The following is a 22,319-nucleotide window of genomic DNA, read 5'->3' as shown; positions in this document are numbered from 1 at the left end:
TGGTGTAGTGGTAGTGTAAACAGTGTATTCAGTATGCACATATACTTAACAAGTTTATAAAGTATATATATCCGATTTTACTAGAAGGATTCTTCAAAACATGGCTATTTGGAAACCAAGCAAATTGAAACAAATAATTAAAATTCGACAATATATATTGAACTATGTACAGATATTTAAAATTTACAAATTTTAGATGTATATATAAGTACAATTAAGAGCAAAAATTTTTAAATTAATTTATAATTTTGTACATAAGCAAGTTATCCTTGAAAAAATACTAGGGAAACAACTATTCTCTTCTTTTTCTTCATCATTCCATGGTTGAACTTTACCAGATGCAAAAATTATGAAAAAAATACCTGATACTACGTATACACATGCTGCTATGATAAAAATTGTCCTCCATAGTGCCTTCTCTTCCTAAGAAATGAAATTATATAGTTAAAGATCAGACATTGTTCATCATACCCTAATAACAACTTCTGACACGATTAGTGCCTAGATACTGTAGCTTTCAAAGCGTATAAGAAATGATATGAAAAATACATTTCTATTTTTCTTTCTAGCTTACCTCATTTGATCCAACAACAAATTGTACAACTAATGGTGCTATAATGGAGAAAATATTGGAAGATCCATTACCGATACCCATAAGTACACCAGAAAATCTTGGTGAAAGGTCCACTGGATTTATTTGGAATCCGGTGAAGCAAGCCGCATTTACGCCGACTGCTATTATCAACATCATTACTGAAAGTACTGATTGATTCTCTGGTAAATATCCTAATACTACTAGAGCTATAGCTGGTACAATTAATCCTTAAACGAAAAAAATTGTGAAGTGAAAAAATCTATTTGCTTCTAATAAACTTACCAATTGAGTTAAATAGTTTCCTTGCGTTTTCTAGAGAAATAAAGTTTCGATTTATAAGAAAATCTGACAACGCTCCAAAGACAAAACTTAAAATAAATGATGCTAAGTACGGAGCAGCTGACAATATACTGTTCTGAAATAGAAAGAATATTATCATTAGAATTTTGTTCGCATTTTTTTATATTTCATGCAATAATTGTCCAGTTTTTGAAAAAATGGTTGATACAAGCGACACCAGAGGCGCCTAATGTACTTGGATCAATCTTCCCAGATGTACCGTTGGCACCAATGAGTTTTTGGCGGTCTAAGAATTTCTTATCATTTTAAACAGCTCTACCAAACATTCAACAAGTGTTTTATGGTGGTGTTGAACTTTAGTTTGTGAAGCTTCCCTGAACAAAAGGTGAGTTAAATCAACTAAATAGTTTATTTAGGTATATACAATGAAGATGGACTATAAGTTGTTGTTTTCATTTAATCTATTTAATTAAAGTTAAAAAACCTTGTGGGTAAAGTCATCTCGCACTTCACCAGAAAAACGGGGTTTATTCGCCCACCTAGTTTTCTTGTTTAATCTTCATTAAATTACCATTTTTGAATATTGTAATGCTAATATTACCTATGAAAATTATTAAAGTCTTAGTATAACCATTCTACGTTTTCCTATCTACATTACAAATGGAACAAAATGATACTGGAAGGGAGAGTACTAGTGAAGACGAGGACGAATATTCTGTGCATGACTCTAGTCTTTCCTCAATCAAACATGAGACGGATCATGAAGAAGAAGACTGTAGACTAACTCTTTCCTCTAGCCAAAGTATGTAACCAGATAGCATCACATGCAATGTTGGAGATTTCGTTGCTGTTGAACTTAAAGGAAAGAAATGAGTGGCACATTACATGGCAAAAATATTAAGCTTTTGTATTGATGGGGAAATTGGAGTTAAATTCTTGCGAAAATCTGACGCGCAGACATTGTTCTCAAATCTGATACTCCACAAGAAAGAAGAGGAGTTTTTCATTTTTTCCAAATATTTCTGAAGTGTGTATTACAGTGTTTATTAAGATTAAAATTTTTTCTTTAAAAATATTCACTAAATAAAGTAAATTTAATTTTGTATTCTCCTCAATCCTGGTCCTTCCAGCATGCCAGACTGTAAAATTGCTCACACGGGGAATATGAACCTAGAAACATAGGAAAATGGTAGGGGAAGGGCAAAATTACCCCTATCATGGCGATGACTTTGCCCACCCACTTTTTAATTTTTAATAACAAGCTATAATGATGTAATAGAAACAATATTAATTCAGTAGATTCAGATCATAGTCGCACAAATGGGGTGATTTTTTTCTGGACAATTCATCTACAAATATCCAAAATTTGATTGTAAACTTTAAAAATGGGCAAAGTCACATCGATTATCGATTCAAAGAAACTTTGTTTAGAATAGCAGCGTACCGAGAAATGTGGTTTGGGGGGTTTTAGTATTTCAAAATATCCTGTCATATAATAACCCAAAATCAGTGTCGCTAGTCCATAAGCGCTGCGAAACGCGGAGCTCTCAATACACGTTGAAAACTTTCTGAACTAGTCTAGTTTTTTAGAACGATTTGAACTGATTAACTATATTTAACTATATACTATAATAAAGTTGTCCGAGTCCAATACGTACAAAAACTGGATGAAAAGCATTTAAATGTTTGAAATTCTGGTCCCGAATGAATGTAAGGTTAATATATTTAATGTTTCATATTTCTTAGACTCTTTTATATGTTTTTTTTTTTGATAAATTTCCTTGATGCTAGGCTTCTGATTGTAAAAAATTGACGTCGCGTTCTATTTTGGTCTTTATCAAATTATATTGAATATAAGAAGGGACTAAACATCAAGACAATTCAGCAACAAAAAAATGTATTTATTGTTATAACTATGAATATTTGTGTCAAGATTTATAGAATGTAGAATAGAATATAGAAAAAGCGATTATACATTTGGTAATTTAATCACACGGTTTTTCGGTAGGTCTAAGTTCGGAGGAAGGAAGAAAAAAGGCATTAATTGTCTTCAAATATTGCACGTTAATATTGGTAATTTTATGAAAATACACGTTTAGACACCTATTGCTATACTTGCAAGCTACAAGTGCACTGATTTGATGTGCACGCGAACCAGAGCACATCGAACGTCGCTCTAGACTGCGGCAGTGATGGATTCAAGGGATTGATCAATAAAATCTAATATTCCGATGTGCAGTTAACGAAGATATCGCGAATAGCTCAGCGCAAAGTGAACGGCTCACGTTACACATAATCAGCATCTTGCGATTTAGTTTTTTTTTGGAGAAATTATTGATCGTTTTATAAATGAAAAAAATTCTTAAAATAATTATAGGACAGAATTTATTTGTTTTTTTTAAGAGGAGGCAGTGAATTTTGGGTAGACGTGCACATGTGCACTTAATGCGGATATGATCCTTCCTTGAACCATCCAATAATAGTAATCACCTTTTGAGGATTATTATTTTTAACTCGTTACTCGTAATTGTGTCGATTCATTCATTATATTTAGCTGTCCCAAACGCTCCACCAATCAAGTTGATACGGCAACCAGAAAACTAATTCGTTACACGTAATTTGATCAATTTAAAGTGATTTATAAATAATAGCTACTTACCGAATGCATATCAAAATTCATAATTTTATTCAAGTAATTAGGAATTTCTGTAAGTAATGTAGAATAGCCCCAATTTTGCCCAAACATAGCAACAATAAATGCCCACACCGGAAGTGAAGTAAATATGTCTTTCCATGGCGTTGGAAATATCTAAAAACCAATTTTATGTAAAAACTTTTGAATCTTTAATTAATTTTTTTTCAGATAAATATATGAGAAATTGATTAAGTTTAGCAAGCATTGTAAATTTCATACTTTTAACTTATACCAGAATTTTTACTCATTCACTGGTTAAACACTCATTATGAACTATATTGGTATGAAGAACATATTTCTAAATTTATCGAAACGTTATATTAGGAGTTATGAATGTTGAAAAAAAAAGTGAAAACACACTTAAAATGCATTAAAAAATGAAATTATTGACATGAATATTGGTACAGTCAGTAAAAATAAACGCTGATGTTGACAAAGTTAACTATTGCCTTTTGGGTTTAGATTAGATTTAAAAAAATACAATTTGGTATTCAGTTATTTGCGATTGCGAGAGTGTTGATTTTTTTGCTCACGAGTATTAGGTTACAATAGATCACCGTTTTGGTAATTTCATTATATTTTCACTGAATTTGTTGTTTTCTGTATCATATTTTTATCACTTTGAATTTCATGGAAAATTTACTTTATCATTTATTCATTTCTTTCTGCTGAAAAGTCCTAAATGGTATTAATTTTGTTCATTTTGAAAATATTTTGGATAATGCCTAGGCAATCGTTGAACATTCTTTTGGTACCGATAAAAGTAGTGTTTAACTCGACAGGGAGCAACAAAATGATTATAAAATATAAAATACATGAAATATTTAAAATGAAAAATGGGAGGACACTATGAAAATACGCAGAAATGCTAAATTTGTTAAAATTTATATGATTTTAAGTTTATGACAGAAGGAAATCGATAACCGTTAAAGTAAGTTTTGAAAAGATACACAAAACAACAAATGTGATAAAATTACATCAAACGTTGAATAAAAGAAGAATCAAAGGAAAATAGGATAGAATTGAAATTTATAAGACTTTGAGCTTCTGATAGAAGGAAACGGATAAATGTTAAAGTGAGTCTTTGAAAAAACTCGAAATGAACAAAAATTATCAAGCGAGATGAAATTACATCAACAATGAACGAAAATCAAATGACAAATGACACAAAAATTATCTTACAAAACATGAAAGAAATGAAGGGGTAAACATCAATAATCGATAAAATGGATAGAAAACAATGAAATTGGTTTGAACATATATTCATGTTACATCAGTCTTTAATTTGAAAAGGTAGTTCTTCATAATTTTTCACTACATTTGAATATTAGTCTTGGTTGTGAAATCCAATAAAATTGGATTTTTTCCTCTTATTCGTATTTATTGCAAAAGGGGACTAAAAACAATATTTATTCACTTACCTTTTCATTTGCTTTTACACTGAGACTCTTTTCAATGTATTCTCTTTCTGCTCGGGATATCTTTGAATGAGTTGCTGGTGTGTTGGCGGATAATATGATCCAAGCTAACATCCACACATATCCCAATCCACCGAATAGATAAAAAGCTGAGGGCCATCCTATCCACGAAGAAGACAAAGCTCCACTTACTATTAAAGATACAATTGTTCCAAAAGAAGGTCCTGAAGGAAATAATTCAACTGTTAGTTACTTTGACCAGATGTCAAAACTTCTTTTTATATACAAATGATTGATATTTTACAATTGATAGATGTATAGGAACGAATTTATAAGACTAAATCATCTAGCAATACAGCTTACAATTTTAAATTGCATAATTATTAATTTTCTGTCAAAAGAGCACATCACCACATAGAGTGGATATTGCATCGTCGTAATGCCTTTCTTTCTCTTGCAATATCAATGAGGAATAGGTCGGTGCGTTGTGGTGGCGCAAGAACTAGCTTGTCTAGGTTACTCAGTCGCACTATGAAAGATGCCATGAATATTTAAAAAAACTATCAACCTTGCCTTTGGACATATTTACTTCTGTTGAATATTTCTCGCCCATTGTTACCTATCATGGATTTTCTTTTGCGGGTATTGGGGACATACACAAATATCCATGGATTACCTGTCTCATCCATGCCGTCTGCCGTCACTTTGAACAACGCCTAACAAATCGCTTTCCATATATATTTTTGTTCTTATGCGAGAGCTTTTGCACTATTTTTACGCAAATGTTCCGCATGTTCAAATCCTTGTATAACATTTTGCAGACGGACTTTTTTATTTATATTCAAATCTTTAGATAACGTACGAATAGTAAGGTACCGGTTAAATGTCATCATACGCTGGACATTCCCATCGGTGCGAAGGTTAACTCAAGCTCCTTTAAGTCACTCATTTTAACAATGTTACTAAAACAGCTTACGTACGAAACACGACTCAAACCTGCTATAGACTTCAGGTTTGACGAAAAAATGGAAGAAATAGCCTCTTTGCTACGTGAACGTAATGCAGTTTTCCCATTTTCCGAAGTATAACTAAGTTTCCTGAAGATAAATGTGTCGTATTCACGAAAAAAATTGTTGAAATATATAATACCTGCAAATGCTATCGTGCCAAGTGTAGATCTTTCTTCTAAAGGTGCCCATTGACCTAAAATATTATGGACGGAAGGAAAGAAGAAACCTTGAGATAATCCTTGCACAACTCTACATCCCATGACCCCATATGATCCTGCAGCTTCTGCCATAAAAGGGATGATTATACATGCTGTAGAATTGATACCCATGGCGATAAATGCCAACCACTTAGTACCATATAGTTTTCCCAGTTGTCCCGCAAATATTTGTAGACATATATAACCCCAGTAAAAAGAAGATAACACAATGCTTTTGTTGGTCCAGTTGTAAGTCTATAAATAAATCGAGTTTTTAGCATTGTATATTTAGAATGTAGAAAGTTTGGATTTCGGTTTTTTCAAAATATTATTGTTAATAATATGTACATGTGATGATTGGTCCAACCATACCTCGTCAATCGCATGTAGATACAACATTTACTCACCTCTATTCTGAATATTAAATTTGTTTATTTTTTTTTATCGAAGTCAACAGGGATACACTAGTCGTAGATTTTTACTTACCAGTAATAGACTAAATAAAAACATGGTAAAAATAGCAGAATTAGAAATAAAAGAGATACTAAATATGATACTGAAGAACCTGGAGAAGCGCCAGAAGATTGACAAGTGGGAATAATTGCACCAATATACGGGAAAGGTGACACAAGAAACTGTAACAATTATAGAAGAATCACATAACTAAATACATCCAGTAAGATATTAACGAGAATAATAGAGAAAAGACGAATTAGAAAGAACCATTGCCAACAAGGATTTGGAGAAAACAGAGGAACAACAAACTTCATCATTAGACAAATAGCAGAGAAAGCAATAAAACAACTGAGAGATGCACATGTGTTTTTTAGATCTTGAAAAAACAATGTCAGACAGAGTCAAAAGAAATGACATAAAAAATCCTAGAATACAAAGAAATAGAGTAAAAACTATTAAACGGAGTAAGAACTTTTGAACTTTATATAAACAGATAAAAAGGTTTGTTACAGTTAGACAAGAGATTGAAATATGTTCGAAACAAAACAAGAGTGTATACTAAGCCCATTATTGTTTACCGTAGTGTCGGGTAAAATAATAAAAAAAAGACAGTACAGATAATAAATATGAAAATAATCGAATACAAAACTAAGATTATAAGACTAGAAGAATTGAAAATAGGGCATGTTGAAAGTTTTAAATACATTGGCATGAGAGTACCACAAGATGAAAAATGGATGAGATTTTCGATAAAAATAGAAAATGAACCAGATAAATAAAATAACGAATAAAATAATAAGATAAAATTGGTACTTCAAACAAATTCAAAATAATACCGAGGAAGAACAACAAAGTTGGTTTGTTCACATCATGAGAAATAAAGTGAAGTGAAGAGGGAGTTCGAGAAGGAGTAGAAAAATAAAATAAATATGGCAGGGATAATAATCCATAATTACAAATTTCCCATTTGCAGCTTCAGCGCACACTGTATAATTGAATATTAAGGATATTCTTTTTAATTATAAATAACATTTTTGTAAAACTTGAAATATATGTGTAATAAACTTAAAACTCTATAGTCCACTACGGCCGAGTCAAGCTCTTAGCTTTTAACATCGTTCTCTTTATTGTACGCCGACTCACAAGAGAAAATAATCCATTTCGATCACACACATTACGTCGTGCTGAAAAGTCATGAATTATGTATTCACATTATATGTGAATGACATATTTTGACTGTGATGAAATATTTTTGATTTTAGTTAAGGTACAAAAGAGATCCATTTCAGTAACTATAAAAATAAAACTGTAGAAAGTTACTGGACCAGTCATACCGTTAGAAGATGATTGTTTTACATAAAGCAACTTATGAAGCAACTTGAAGAGGAATCACCTTAAAATAATATATAGAAAGGGTTATAAAATAACCTCATAATAACAGATACATTTCGCTGTCCACTATCCAAAGATTACAACATCGTTAAAAAAAACAGAAAAACATTTAGAAGAAAATAGCACCGTTTGAATTCAATAACAATGAAGTGATTTTCATTACGAAACAGTTGGAAAAATAACAATAAGAGATGACAAAAGTAGTGAAGTATTCTACTGAAACATTTACAACATTAGGAACGAATGGTAGCAGAGAAATTATGGCTATTTCAAATTACGTTAGAAACAGTGCAATATTAACCATGTAGTAATAGTAGAAATTGCTACGGACCCCATACGAAAGGCGGCCTTACATATTTAAACCCACTCATATATGCCTGAGTGTGATTTTTTTGGTGAAACTCACCAAGATTATGTATAATCAAATTTACTTGATGTCACATGAGTTTGAGGCATGCAGTTTTCATTTTTTTTAATATTTCAACATAAAATAGCTTACTGGTATTTAACTTTAATGTAACATCCGTGTGAATCCTTAAATCGATGATAAGTGTTCTATAACAATGATTAAACATCTAAAATCTATTAGACAACTGAATGAAGATCAAATAATAGGTTTTTAGACATTAAGTTTTTTAAAATCTTCACTGAAAATTGAACGTGACGTTCAGAAATTGTTCGGAGCTAAAGTCTATTTATAGAAGAAAAATAGTGAACCAAAACAATGATCAGTGCATTATTATCACGTGAACATCTAGGCAAAACAGGTCGCGGCATTGTTATTGGTCCAAATCACATGCACCGTTATACATCACAAATGAAAATCCGCGTGGAAGGGGACAGTGCCGCATTGATGCAAAAGCCGCTAGATTAGGTGTATTACAGGGACGTTATCGTATTCGTTGCGTTAACAACTTCTCTAATAGTGGATTTCTATAGTTTTGTGGTATTTGATGATCTTCTCTTGGATAACTTCTTGTTCATTGGGCACTCCCAGGTCCACGTGAATGGTGTGATTTTTTACATACTATGGAGCATCTACTAGTTGACGGAGTATTTTAAATTGGGATCTCTGAATAATATTTGTATTAGATTTGGAAGCGCAACCCCACAGCTCTATTCCATGTCCATATAGGCTTGATGGCAGATTTGTAGATAAGGACTTTTGTTTTCAAGTGAGACTTTGTAGTTTCTTCATATCAACCAATGTAGTTCTCTTGCTTTTATATCAAGTTGTTTTCTTTTTTTTTGTGATGTGTTGTTTCCAGTTAAGTGTTTTGTCTAGGTGGATTCCTAAGTATTTGGCACTATCTGCTTGTGGTATTTCCGTATCGTTTAAGATAACTGGCAGACATGTACCCTTACGTAGCGTGAATGTTACAATTACTTTATTTGGTCTCATTAACCTTAATCCTAAAATCCTAAAAAGGTTGAAACCAAAATATAAACAATAAACATTGTCGATTTGCACGTTGAGCCCTTTATTATACCTAGATATTGACGACAGTGAAAGATAAATGTCATCTGATAAGAAATAAGGAAATGAGATTTAAATTTTAAATGAATGTGTTCCATACTTTGGACGTTCACTTAGTATCTCTTACTTCACGTTTACATTATATATTTTTGTGATAGTAATTGTGTATAATTGATATTATTACTCTGCTCTATGGAACCGTAAATTATTACTTAAATGCGGTCCTGTTACATGCTCGGCTTTCAACTTTGATCACGTGCACTATGCGTGAATATGTTTTAATTTACTATTTTTCTTCTATAAATAGATTATAGGATCTTGAATCAGCTGATAGGTAATCTATATAATTGATTGTTTCCAAAAAGTGCTTATGAAGCAAGAAGTTCTAAATCTAAAAAGCTACTCGATTGAAGATTGAAAAACAGTAAAAGAAACAGATGAATAATTATATACATTATTGAAAGTACATTATTGATAAAATATAGCGTTAGCTATTCCTAAAAATCTACTTGAAATTAAATATTTGCCAGAAAATCCCATCTCTGCCTCTGCCTACAGTAATTATTGAGTAGGGTGAATTACTTTTTCACCACTTTATACTTAAGTAGATCAAAGGTTCATTGAAAGAATTTTTTACGGGCCCTGCGCTTACTTAATCCAACACTTGTTAGAAGTGCATCTTGATTTGAGTAGTATTAGCAAACCGAGAGAAAACACAGACTATAATATAAAAAGGGATACTTGAAAATATAAAAAAAAACTGATATTAAAGTGCTACTACGCGGTTATGTAGATTATGAGAAAAATCAAAGAAATCTTCAAGAGATACAGGCGTTAGTATTTAGTTCGATTATATTGTGACAGTAGCTTCTGTTCTTTACTCACTTTTTTATGGATATCTATAGAAAAAATTGCGTAATCTATTAATTTAATAAAGAAATTCATAATCTTAATAATAATGCGAAATATTCAAAGGAGACGTCAATACACACCGACTGTTAAAATGTCTGAAAAGTCTAGATAACATTGTTTCCAATGATTGTTTCATATTTTCATTGTTATCATATAAAAATATCTAAAACAAAACAAATTAATAATTTTAAACACTTGCGATAAAATTTATCGTAGTAATAATTATGACGATTTATGTAAACGTTTCTGAAACGACTTTGCCTCTTCAATGTTTCTATTCAATATTCAAAAATAGAAATAATGTGACACTGCCTAATCATGTAAAAAATATCTGAATGAAATCCACCATCCACATCCATCTCTTTAATATATCAATAGCTTCAAATATTTAACAATTCAATTATTTTCTGCTAAATTTGAGTAATTTTGTATGATTGACACTTACAGGTACCATAGGATTAAGTGATGTGGTGTTATCGGTCATTGCAACAATACCAACTGATAAGTTTACTCGCATCGCATAACCAAATGCCAGCATTGTGAATAGTAAGACAATCTGTACATGTCGCATTCCCAAAATAGGTCCTAAAACATGTATACAATAGTCCATAATTCTAGAACAGAACATTTGTAAATAAAAATATTTTTGTGATAAAAAAATTAAAAAATATTGCTTGATGTAAGATGTATTGTCAGAAGAACGCATTATGAAAACCTAAACTCATTCGTCAACAATATGTTTCTTGTTTCTAAATTAAGTTTTCGTTTTTCTATCACAATTCCACAAAAATTCCACCCGTTTGATGTTGTCTTCGAAACATATTTCTTGGGTTATTTGTACTTAAAAATGGTAACAGTTTCTTTTCAAAATAATTTTTGACGAATACCTCTTCTTTCTTGTTTTTATCGGATCGTTTTCGATTCCAATAAGTAGAATACTCAAAAAGTCAAATGGGAATCCAATGGAATAGTGTATCTACTTTTTTTTAAATATATTGCGACGTTTTATGGATATTTACACTAGTGGATAGGTAAGTTGTTGAAAGTGTACATTTTAAATTCCTATGATGCGTAATTTTTTTTTCAGTACTACTTTCCTAAGCTGACCTTTAAACCCATCAAAAGATGGTATGACTTATTTACGCTGTGAAATGGGGCGAATAAAAACTGTTTTGGACTAAAAAGTGAAAACCAAATTCAGATTTCCGGTTTGCTTATTTCAAAATATTTATCAATTATTATATATATATATATATATATATATATATATATATATATATATATATATATATATATATATATATACATATTATTAGGTTTTTTCAAACAGTTTTAGTCCCTTGGTAATAGCACTTGCGGGTCTTTTTAATTGGTCACCATCGTATAGGTCAGATATGAAACAAAGAATAAGAAAGAAAGATTTTATCTTTGCTTTTTTAGTAGCAACTTTTTTAGTTCTACTCGGTTGAACTCCATTCACATCGATCATTTCGCAATGATTTGAAGGCATATTTACTGGAAAACGCCTTCTACTCCGTAAACAACTTTTATTCTAATAATAAAATATTGAAATTCATGCTGAGACTGGTTTTATGTTGTGATTGATTTTTAATACAAATTATTACTTATTTTAGGATTGCCATACAGTTCATTTTCACATATGCATTTTCAAAGGTAATTTTGTTATTCATTGTAATTTTCTTGTATATACTTTATATTTATTTTATATGTGTCTTTATTTAGTTATTTGTATGTTTTTCAGTTTTTTTCAAGCTTTGTAAACAATTTTTTGACAATGAAGCATTTCTCTATATATTCTCCTCAGCTAGTGGCGGGTCAAAATCTTTTACAGACTCTGTTCCCTGATTGAATTCAAATTTTGACCTTTTTGATTAATCAGTTAGTCTTAACTTTTTTAATAGTTTTGTAGTCTCAATCTCTTATGAGAGGGGAACTCGCCTTAAATCTACCCGGCCCAAATCTCTGTTCCCTATCACCCCACTATTTGAAAACGTCGTCATGACATGGCAAAATTCTACCGTGCTTAGTAATAAAGAAAAATTAAGTTCAGAAACAATCAAAATGTTAGTTCGTTTTGACGTTGCTTAACAAGAAGCTAATAGTGTTACCAACAGGTCAACATTATTTTTCCCTGCTATAAATATTATACTCATAGGCAACTAAACTTTCCTAAGAGAAACTATGCTTGTTCCTCGTTGATAAAATATTGATAATCCCTTAAAGTTTTGTTTATAATCACCCCACCTTTTTGTGCTACTATGTCTGACATAACTCTAATCTTCTGTCCGTACAAATAGATAAACTTACCATATAACATATCTTTCGATAATATAGGGAGGAATTATATGTTAAACGTTTTAAAGCTCATGGAAGAAAACTATAGTATGGAGAAATGATAATATTTGTATATACATAAAGTTTTACCTTTATTAATGATTTTTTCTGCATTATGCGCATCGCTCTGTTCCATTGAGTTTGCGAATACAAGTGATGTTTTTTTCATATTAATGCTTCCTACAATTAGAAAAGTTATTTAATATATTTTCATACCACAGGTTGATCGGTATCTAAAATCATGTCGATGTTGAGCCTCAACCAAACTTGATGAACGTTACCCTGGGACCAAAAATTCTTTTTTGTCTTTTTATACACCATAAAGGGTGTGGATCCAAAGAAAAATAAATTTATTGGAAATGAATAGTGTGAAAATATGATGTTTTGTGCGTGTTCTATAGGCCCGCTACCGATGGAAAGTTTACCGCTAAAGGTTTCCCCAAAGCCCAGAGGAGTTCGTACATAAAAAACATATTTTGCACTTTTCATTCGAAATAAATCTTTTTATTATATTTCTTTTAAGGTACGCCCTACAAAAATGTGCGATGTGTTTTGAAAAATATTATATGATATCAACGTTACGTGAATGTAGCACAAATCAAACTCAAAAATTTTAATCAAATATCATTCGAATTATATTGAAGAAAACCGAAAAATATGTAAAGTTTTTGTTTTACAATGGAGTTGAGGATCATGCAAATGGACCAAGTATAGGGTAAAGTTTCAGTTACTCAGGACGGTCCAAGCAAACTGTAAAACACATTTAAATACAGTCCCTTTGGTCGAAGAGAACGTTTAAAATAAAATTGATCGTGCAGTCCATAGAACCGCTGTGAAATTATAACAGTCGCAATTTAATTGAAGGTTTCTTGAAAATTGGGTGAAAGGAGAGTCATTGTCAATACTACTACTACAATTTTTCTCCGTGACTTTTGCATTTTGCTATTACAAAAAACCGTGAGTGGCTGTGTTTGTATTGTACCTATGGTAAAAGGCAACGTGTTTTCTGTAGTCACATCTATCATCTTTGCCTTCTCTCTTCTTAGTTCTAATTTTTTCCGTCAGCCAATTTAAGAGATTATACTACCTTTGAAGGTTTTGGCCTATTTACAGTCATATTTCTTTAGCCATGCCTCTTTTTTTCTGTCTGATAGCTTAAAGTTTTCACAAATCCGCAAGGAAGGTTGGATCCTGTTAACGCTTGAGTGGCGTCAAAAGTGGTTAGGTCATCGGCAATTCCATTTCTCCCAAGTCCCCTATATCAATAGCTCCATAGTAGATCTACCGATTAAAATTAGCTTTATATACAATGTGGTTGTTATGTTGATTGCTTTGTTGTAACTCCCTTTTTGCAGTAAATGTCAACATCTAAAAGCAAATTGATCTCATTTTGGTCAGACGCTTTCTGGGTCGGCAGGTTCAATTTCTTGTCAAATAGATACATATCCTGTCGGGGGTATCATGAAATTTCCTCCGTAGAGAGTTCCTTCGGCCTTTTGCCTCAATTAGCGCCAATTTTTATAGCGCTGCCGTAACGTAAGTTAGTCTGGGCTTGAGGATAACCTCGAATATCACATCAACACAGAGGTTTCAGCTGTCTTCAAAAACCCACCGTAGCAGCAAAATGGTTGCGTGCACCTCCTTTTCGAATGGTTTGATGTCCAGGATAACTCCTAGATATTTGGATTTATTATACTCGGGGGTTGTTGGGTTGTAGTTGTTATCATATTTTGATCGTCGTATTAACACAACAATCTCATTCGTCTTAGAATTGACTAACAGACATTCGAGTCTGTCGGAGTTAACTAAGTTGCAAAGAAATAAAAATAAAATTTCAAATTTTATACTTATCTTAAATTAAATATCTTTAGCTTTTATTATTAGGACGATAAAAACAGTTTTTTTGTTCGCTAAATGTAAATTTAAATAATTAATGAATAAAAATTTCATACTAGCGAAACAAAACCCATCATAAGCAATTATTATTTGTTAATAACAATTTAAAATATTTTCTGGGATACTTACTTTGTTCCATATCAGTCATAGTATAGCATTCTGCCTTTTCTTTCCTTTCACCACTTAGCATAAAACAAGATTGAATCAGTTTTATAATTGAATGAATTGAAAATGGTTAAATGTGTGCTGATAAGATTATAATCTTTTTTTTTTTATTTTCAATATGTCAATTATTGGCATAGCTATATTATTATTATTTCAATACTTATAACATTTTTCCTTTGAGTAACAATGCCTCAACCCACTAACATGGCAGATTAAAGCAGCTCTAATACTGAATTTTTTTAATAGCATTGACGCTTTGCTATGGAATTAGTGAATTAGTGCACTGTAGTCCAGTCATTTAAGGTAGTTCACATAGGAAAATCGAGATACCCAGCTACAAAGGCGTTTAAACTTGTTCATTTGACATCCTAAAACTCTTCTCAAAACTCACATATAATTCGATGTGAGCAACTTTAAAAATCGGGAGTCAAAAGTAAAAAAAAAACGATTTTTTGCACATTTTTTGCAAATAACTCGTTTTCTATGGGTAGAGCATTATATATAATATAACTTTTGGTTCAAAAATTTTTTCATACGGTGAATCGTTCTAAAAAATAAGAAGAATATTTTATTGAAGTTTCGACTATTTTTCAGGTTTTCAAACTTCTCTTTGTGAATTTCTAAAGTTCATTCTCATTTTTTTAACACACTTCTTCTGATAGTGTAATGTAATGTTAGTCAGCATACACTCATAAGTAAATGAGACTGTTTAAAACACACCAAATTACCTTATTAATAAAACAAAAAGTTTTTAACAAATCATTGAGGTATAATATAAACTTAAAAATCTCTGTAAATACAAATAAAATATAGGATAACCATCATATTAAAAAGTATCGATCAAAAACTTAAATAAAAAATACAATTGAGACACCAGCTGGCGTCAAAAACAAAACGTAACCTTAGAATGCGAACTTTTGGTGTTGGAACTGCAACGGTGAATTAAATTTTTTATGATTACCTTCATTTGAAAAAAATTGTACCTCTTTGGACGCCACATACTTCTAACGATTTCCAAATACACAGTAAAAATTACGCGGGAAAAGTTAGAAATGTTAAATAATGGTGGACATTGTATTCTTTCCAAAATAATAACAGGTGATGAAACATAGATATAATTTCTACCCACCATATGAATCGTATGAATTCACAAACACGGACATCTAAAAGTTACATCAAACTGGTACATTACAAAATGTCCACCTGCTGCTCTTCAGTCTGTCAGTATTTGCGGATTATTGTTGCATCACGATAATGCATCGTCACATACTGCAGGCAATTTACTTTTTACGTAAAATAATAAAACAGGCATTGAACATCTACTCTATTCACCTGATTTGACATTGTGTGATATCTGGTTATTCTTTAACCTAAAGAGACATCTACGTACTCGACGTTTAACGACGGAGGATAAAATATATGGCGAAATTCATCAATTTTTTAAGTGTATGCTAAAATATAAAATATATGGCATCACCTCTCACCCAATACAGTTAGAATTATTTTGGAGATTACCCATTCAAGATAAGATCTAATCTTTCTTTTTTCTTATTTGACGTGATTTTAATTCCAATTTGAATGTACCACATTAAATGACAATGCTGTGAATGTGTGAAATAATCTCAAAACACATCGATATTTCAGTTTACTATTTTTCAAAAGAATAATTGATGATACAGGGTGAATATTGACGTCAGTTTATTGCTGAACTTATAGCTATAATGTATAAAATTTGTACGGGGCGGACAGAGACTCAACGTATCATGTTGTTTTCGAATTTATGTTATGTTTTTTTATTGCATTCATCAAGTACATGTTTATTTATGTTTTCATTAATATATATTAAGTCTGTTTATTTATTAAATCATTACCCAAAACATTTACGACATTGATAAGGTCGATAATATAATATTATTTTTACTGATTATATCTGTTTAAATCCGTTAATTATAAAATTTCAACATAATTTTCGGAATAATTTTATTATTATTATAACTTTTCTAACAATCTTTTGCTTTTTCGTCGGTGTTTGTGATTTCATACGACTCATATGGTGGGTAGAAATTAAAAATACTTCATCCACTCTCAAGATCTCAATGACTTAATAAGAGACTTAAATCTTGCAAAAAGTAATGTCGAGTTTCTAGCATCGCGGTTAAAACAATGGAATTTAATTACATCTGATGTTCGAATATCCCGTCAAAGAAAACGTTATGAAGAATTTTCTTCTTTCTTCAGTAAGGAAGATGGCTTCTGTTTTTGTCATGACGTGAAAGGTCTATTTGAAGAAGGCGATATTCCATGTCATACAACTGAATGGCGTATTTTTATTGATAGTTGAACTAAAAGCTTCAAACCTGTTCTACTACACATTGGGAACAAATTTCCATCGATTCCATTAGCACATTCCGTACCTCTCAAAGAAAATCACGACAGTATTAAAAAGCTATTTACTGTAATTAAATATATGGAATTCAAGTGTTTTGAGCATTTCAAGATGGTGTGTTTTTTGACAGGAATGCAAGCTGGTTATACTAGACCCTCCTGCTATCTATGCCTGTGGGATAGTAGAAATAATGCCGCTCACTACCGACAAAAACATTGGCCTACTGTACCAAGAAGTAGGAAAATATAATGTTAAACGGGAAGCAATTGTCGATCTCAACAATAATAAAATATTTGAATTTGAATTTTTTTCCAAAACACAAAAATTAAAGCTGGAATCTTTATTGGTCCTCAAATTATGAATTGTGTTATTTCTGTAAAGTTACTCAGCAATGAAGAAAGAAAAGCCTGGATCAGTTTTGAAGCAGTAGTAGTAGTAGGTTTTCTTGGAAACCATAAAGCTGAAAAGTACGAAGAGCTGATTACTGACATGATCACGAATTTTTCTATCATGGGATGTAGAATATCTCTAAAAATACACATGTTACTTCCTCATCTAGATAAATTCAAAGATAATATGGGAGCTTATTCGGAAGAACGCTTCCATCAAGACATATTGGAATTTAAGAGACTTTACCAAGGCCAATATACTGAAAGCAAGATGGGAGACTATGTTTGGGGGTTGATAAGAGAAACTTCTACCGAACATGACAGAAAGTAAAAAAAAATCATTTTTAAATTGTTCAACTTCATTTTAAAACTGTTGCTTATTGATATGTTTTAAGAAATCTCTTTGTGAATTTTCTTTGTATTTCCATTCATTTTATATTTATAAATACAAATTCAAAAGTATTTTTTGTTGTAATTCTTATTTCTAGGTATAAAGCAATAAAAATAAATAACGTACGTGTATAACACGTGTGCAAAAATGTTGTAGACCAGCGTTACTGCATGTGTTTTATTGTTATCGAGGTTGGTTTTATTACATTGTTTTATGAACTAGCTTTTGCATTATTTTCCATTGTTTACGATTTAATTCAGGAAGTAATTGATTTGTAAAGTGTTTGTAATTATTAACTGCTTTTAATAGTACTGCCTTGTATTATTTGATTTACAATTTTGTATTAAAAAATCTTAAAAATAATGCGTATAGAGTGTGTGACAAGAAGTAAAATTCTTTGTTTGGTTTGTTTGATGCTTTTTTGAGCATAAGCGGAGCTTTCAAGTCATTTTCATTGGTTTAATCGTATCTCCGAATAGTCTTAATTACTCACAACATAATTAGTAATTCAAGCACAAACGAAGACAGGAAACTATTTTTATACATTAATAATTCTTCACTGGCTTTTATTTCGTCCATTTTGAACATAAGATTCTCCAAATTTTGTCTTTAATGGAGAAATTTTCAATTTCAACGAAAGAAATCGAAATATATTTATTACCGTAAATTTGAATAAATTAGTTAGTGTGCATATTAGTAAGGTATTCTGTAGAATATCTGGCTCTCAGTTAGAGAGGAAAAAATTAATTTAACTCTAACATCAACTAGATAATCTACAGAATAGCTATGGCAACTAGCGACCATGCATACCAAATTCTAAAAAACTGGTTCTTGTTTGAAACAAACATCACAATTAGTTGTAGATAATTATTCAATATAATTTCTGAGACTTCAAAACAAAGGACTAAAGAAATGAAGCAAAAAAAAGGTTACTTCATTGATAAAATATAACAGATCAAATCAACAAAACACAAAAATAGTGACACCAAGCTGTTTATTCTTTTAAGAAACTATCACAAAACTGGAAGAAAATTTGAATATACAGGGTGTTTCTAAATGCATATGATAAATTTCAGGAAGTGATTGCTCGTATTAAATTAAGATGGGTCTTTCCTATAACAACATTTCCTCAGCCAACCCATTTCTGAGATATAACCCTTAAAAGGTGGTGACTAAAATTGAGTTTTTGCCATACTTTGCCTCCCTAGTAAAATGCTTTTTATTTATCTGCCCATAAAACGCTGTTTAACATTGATATTGCTCTTCTCCCTGAATATTTCTGTCTACCAGCAATTCATCACTAATCCTTGTACCCAAATATTTGCATTATTCGTGTTTTTTTCTATTCCTCCTTTCTTTATAAATGGTGCTGTTATTAAGTGGGATACTGATGCATTTAAGTTACCAATATAACAGTTTTTATCTTAAATATATAGGAGGTTTGGAGAATAAGCAACATCTCTATTTCAATTCCTTGTTTGTATAGGAACCGCTGTGGAATGAATATCTCATATTCATTTTTATATGGGGGTTCTTATGAATTTCCTTTACGGATGATTTTTGTTTACAGGAATTGCAATAGTTTCTTTAATGGTACGCTATATTTTGTAGATCTACAAATAATGGTGGACTTCGTTACCATTTTTTCCAGAATATATGTAAGACAAAATAGGTGGTCAAGTAGGTACTGATTTTCCTGCTCAAAATCCAACTTTTCTTCAGCTTCGTTGTCAACGAATTCTTGTTCTATTCTGATCCTAAGTACTTTATCGTATATTTTGCTTATTGAAACCGTTGATTCAATACCTCCTTTTCCGCTATCAAGCATCTTGAACATCGCTTGGTTAGACATCGGTGCTGCTGATTCAATCCTTGACGGCTTCTCGATTTTATTATAGGTTCAGATATCAGTTATCGGTTATCAGTTTTATCACAACTTAAATATTTTATAAGGTACCGCAGTAAGTGTCCTCTAATGTTGTCTTTTCTACTCAAATTCCCATTAAGGTATGACTGACAACAACACGTCTTAAAGTCACGTCGTTCGATTTGCATTCAAACACAAAACTCTGTTAAAAATTCTGTTGCCTTGAGAAAGCTTGTACAATCAACCAGAAATGGTTGAATAATATGTAGATGCAAATAATGAATCTAATGAAAAATACTACGTAAAACTAAATGTATTCACTAAGAAAACTCAATGAAGCGAAGAAACGAGACAAAAAAATTGAGAAAAAAATACCTATAATAGTCTCAACCAGATTTGGCAGAATCCATACTTTGAGTAATATATGAAATCTACCAAGTATAAGTGGATGATAATAAGTGGCGTACGAAAAAAGGCATAAACAGCTCCACAGAAAGAGTGTTACTAGCTTACTTCGAAACTAAATCCAAAATGTGAAAGTCTTCAACACTTTGGTCGACTTATTCAAAACTGAAAGGCACCCTAATGGTAAATAACGACGTAGACATCAGTAAACTCAGAAACTCATTCCATTTTTGAAAAATAAATCAGTTGGCTATCTAAAATCTAAAACATTTGCCCGTGAAGAAATTAATAAGTTTCTGTTGAAAGCTCCAGACGATCATTATCTCATTCATAAGGTATGACAGAAAAAAATTTTAATGTAAGCTAGGATATGATATATAAAATGAAGTGTACCGATATTAATAATAATAAATATTTTAATTATTACAGTACCTGATACACATACTCATGTTCAACGTCGATTCATTGTTATTGATGAAATATCTGACCATAGATTAAACTTGGTAAACATTTATAGAAAATATAAAAACCAACGACTCACAAACGTCAAAACAGATCATTTCATTTTGCAGTATGGAAAATGCAAAACCCAAGTTGTAGGTATCAATACCTTTTCAAAAATTCCCTCGCTTATCGTAACATATTTGAATTTACCTAATCCAAACAATTTCACTGGGCATACATTTCGACGCTCTTCAGCGTCTCTATCAGTGAATTCCGGTGGTGATATAATTCAACTAAAGAAATACGGTGGGTGGAAATCCAACACAGTTGAGGAGGGTTACGTAAACGACTCAATAAAAAACCAAATGGATTCCGCAATGAAAATTTTAACGGGAACAACTAATTCGACTTTAACCAACATTGTAAATTTTCACGACCCTACCAACAATCCATTAAATACTAATACAATTATAAACGATATTATTACTTTGAACACGTTAAGTGTTGCCAATTCAAGTAACAATAATAATGTAACTTCTTCTTCACGTCAAACTAATAATGCTCACAGTTGTACTTTTAATATTACTATTACAAAATAAAAATTGATATTAATTTCGTCGAATTTTTTTAAGTCTGCGGACGTAGAAAAAATTTTGTATGAAACTCGTGAAAAAAGTAACTTTCTTCACTCGTAGGGATTGCCGTCCTACTCGTGAAAAATAGTATCGTTTCACTCACTTGTTGTAAAAATAACTATTAATATATAAAGAAAATGATGCTTACAATTTTATTGTGGTGTTATAGTACAATATACTCCGAGAACCTATTTCAAATCGAAAACAATACCAAATAACTAACACAACCAAGTAACAATATCTCTGTTTAAAATACTTTAAAAGTTCATACAATATGAGATAAGAGAAATTTTTTAAGAATTTTAAGGTTTTGTATTGCAATTAAAATGTTTTTAACTAAACTGTCGATAATCTTTACGGGAAGAAAGTGTTGGTAAACAAAGTGTAAATAGTCATTTTCAGGTGAACGGTAAACGTTAAACGATATCGTAAATTTTATTTATAAACCAAATACATAAAATTTTAGATAAAAGAAAAAGTGATAAAAGTAGAGCTTGTTCAGAAATATTTGTTGTTATATTATTATTATTAAGGAAATGAAAGAAACATGTTGAATAAAAGATATTAATAAGTAAATAACATAATTTATTATAGAATTATATGAAACATATATTACAGAGGTACCGAAAAGTAATGTCGATATTTAAGTCATTTGTCAACTCATTGTGTAGTTCGAAGTCATGTCCAAGACATTTTAAGGTTCTCGAGACTTGTTTACTAATTAAATATGATACTTTTTTTCAATTGGAGGTGAAAGGGCAATCAATATCATAAAAGCAGGTCTAAGATAGTATGCTTCTTGAAATTGGCGAAGGAAGTAACTGTAGTGACCAAAAATATCTGCGATGTCTATTCAAGTGCATTAGATATTCACGAATGGCAAAGTTGGTTCTTTAAGTGTAGATCCAGTAACCACAATATCTCTGATAAAGTC

The 22,319-nt window shown here is 31.1% G+C and overlaps 1 protein-coding gene and 1 long non-coding RNA gene across 4 annotated transcripts in view; one reads left to right on the top strand and one right to left on the bottom strand.

Moving 5' to 3' along the window:
- The window catches only part of LOC130452507 (uncharacterized), a 28,830-nt gene that overhangs the window by 655 nt on the left and 5,856 nt on the right, over positions 1 to 22,319 (top strand). The window contains exon 2 of the long non-coding RNA XR_008910974.1: positions 570 to 1,280. This is a non-coding gene — a long non-coding RNA (uncharacterized LOC130452507). The remainder of the gene's footprint in view (positions 1 to 569; positions 1,281 to 22,319) is intronic.
- Positions 138 to 21,734, bottom strand: LOC130452505 (putative inorganic phosphate cotransporter). 3 transcript variants are annotated; one of them, XM_056791827.1, is made up of 10 exons: positions 21,534 to 21,734; positions 14,833 to 14,885; positions 12,898 to 12,987; positions 10,898 to 11,037; positions 6,158 to 6,470; positions 5,012 to 5,232; positions 3,555 to 3,704; positions 878 to 1,010; positions 575 to 822; positions 138 to 423 (listed from the first exon to the last, which is right to left on the bottom strand). In XM_056791827.1, exons 2-10 carry the CDS (start codon positions 14,849 to 14,851, stop codon positions 241 to 243), a joined length of 1,497 nt encoding a protein of 498 aa, XP_056647805.1. In that variant the 5' UTR covers positions 14,852 to 14,885; positions 21,534 to 21,734; the 3' UTR covers positions 138 to 240. The 3 variants fall into 3 exon arrangements, with proteins under 3 accessions (XP_056647805.1, XP_056647804.1, XP_056647803.1); XM_056791826.1 differs by lacking the exon at positions 21,534 to 21,734 and adding an exon at positions 15,998 to 16,755; XM_056791825.1 differs by lacking the exon at positions 21,534 to 21,734 and having other exon boundaries at positions 14,833 to 14,941.

The sequence above is a fragment of the Diorhabda sublineata genome, chromosome 1, assembly GCF_026230105.1.
Source record: "Diorhabda sublineata isolate icDioSubl1.1 chromosome 1, icDioSubl1.1, whole genome shotgun sequence".
NCBI classification, from domain to species: Eukaryota; Metazoa; Arthropoda; class Insecta; order Coleoptera; family Chrysomelidae; genus Diorhabda; species Diorhabda sublineata.
This window is presented reverse-complemented; position numbering and strand designations above follow the sequence as displayed.

Excerpts from the sequence above, each read along its gene's own strand:
- LOC130452505 (XM_056791825.1), bottom strand. The coding sequence starts at position 14,893 with ATGCTAAGTGGTGAAAGGAAAGAAAAGGCAGAATGCTATACTATGACT. Across the intron at positions 12,988-14,832 it reads TATGACTGATATGGAACAAA|GAAGCATTAATATGAAAAAA; the intron begins GTAAGTATCCCA and ends TTCTAATTGTAG. Across the intron at positions 1,011-3,554 it reads TGAATTTTGATATGCATTCG|AACAGTATATTGTCAGCTGC; the intron begins GTAAGTAGCTAT and ends TTTCTATTTCAG.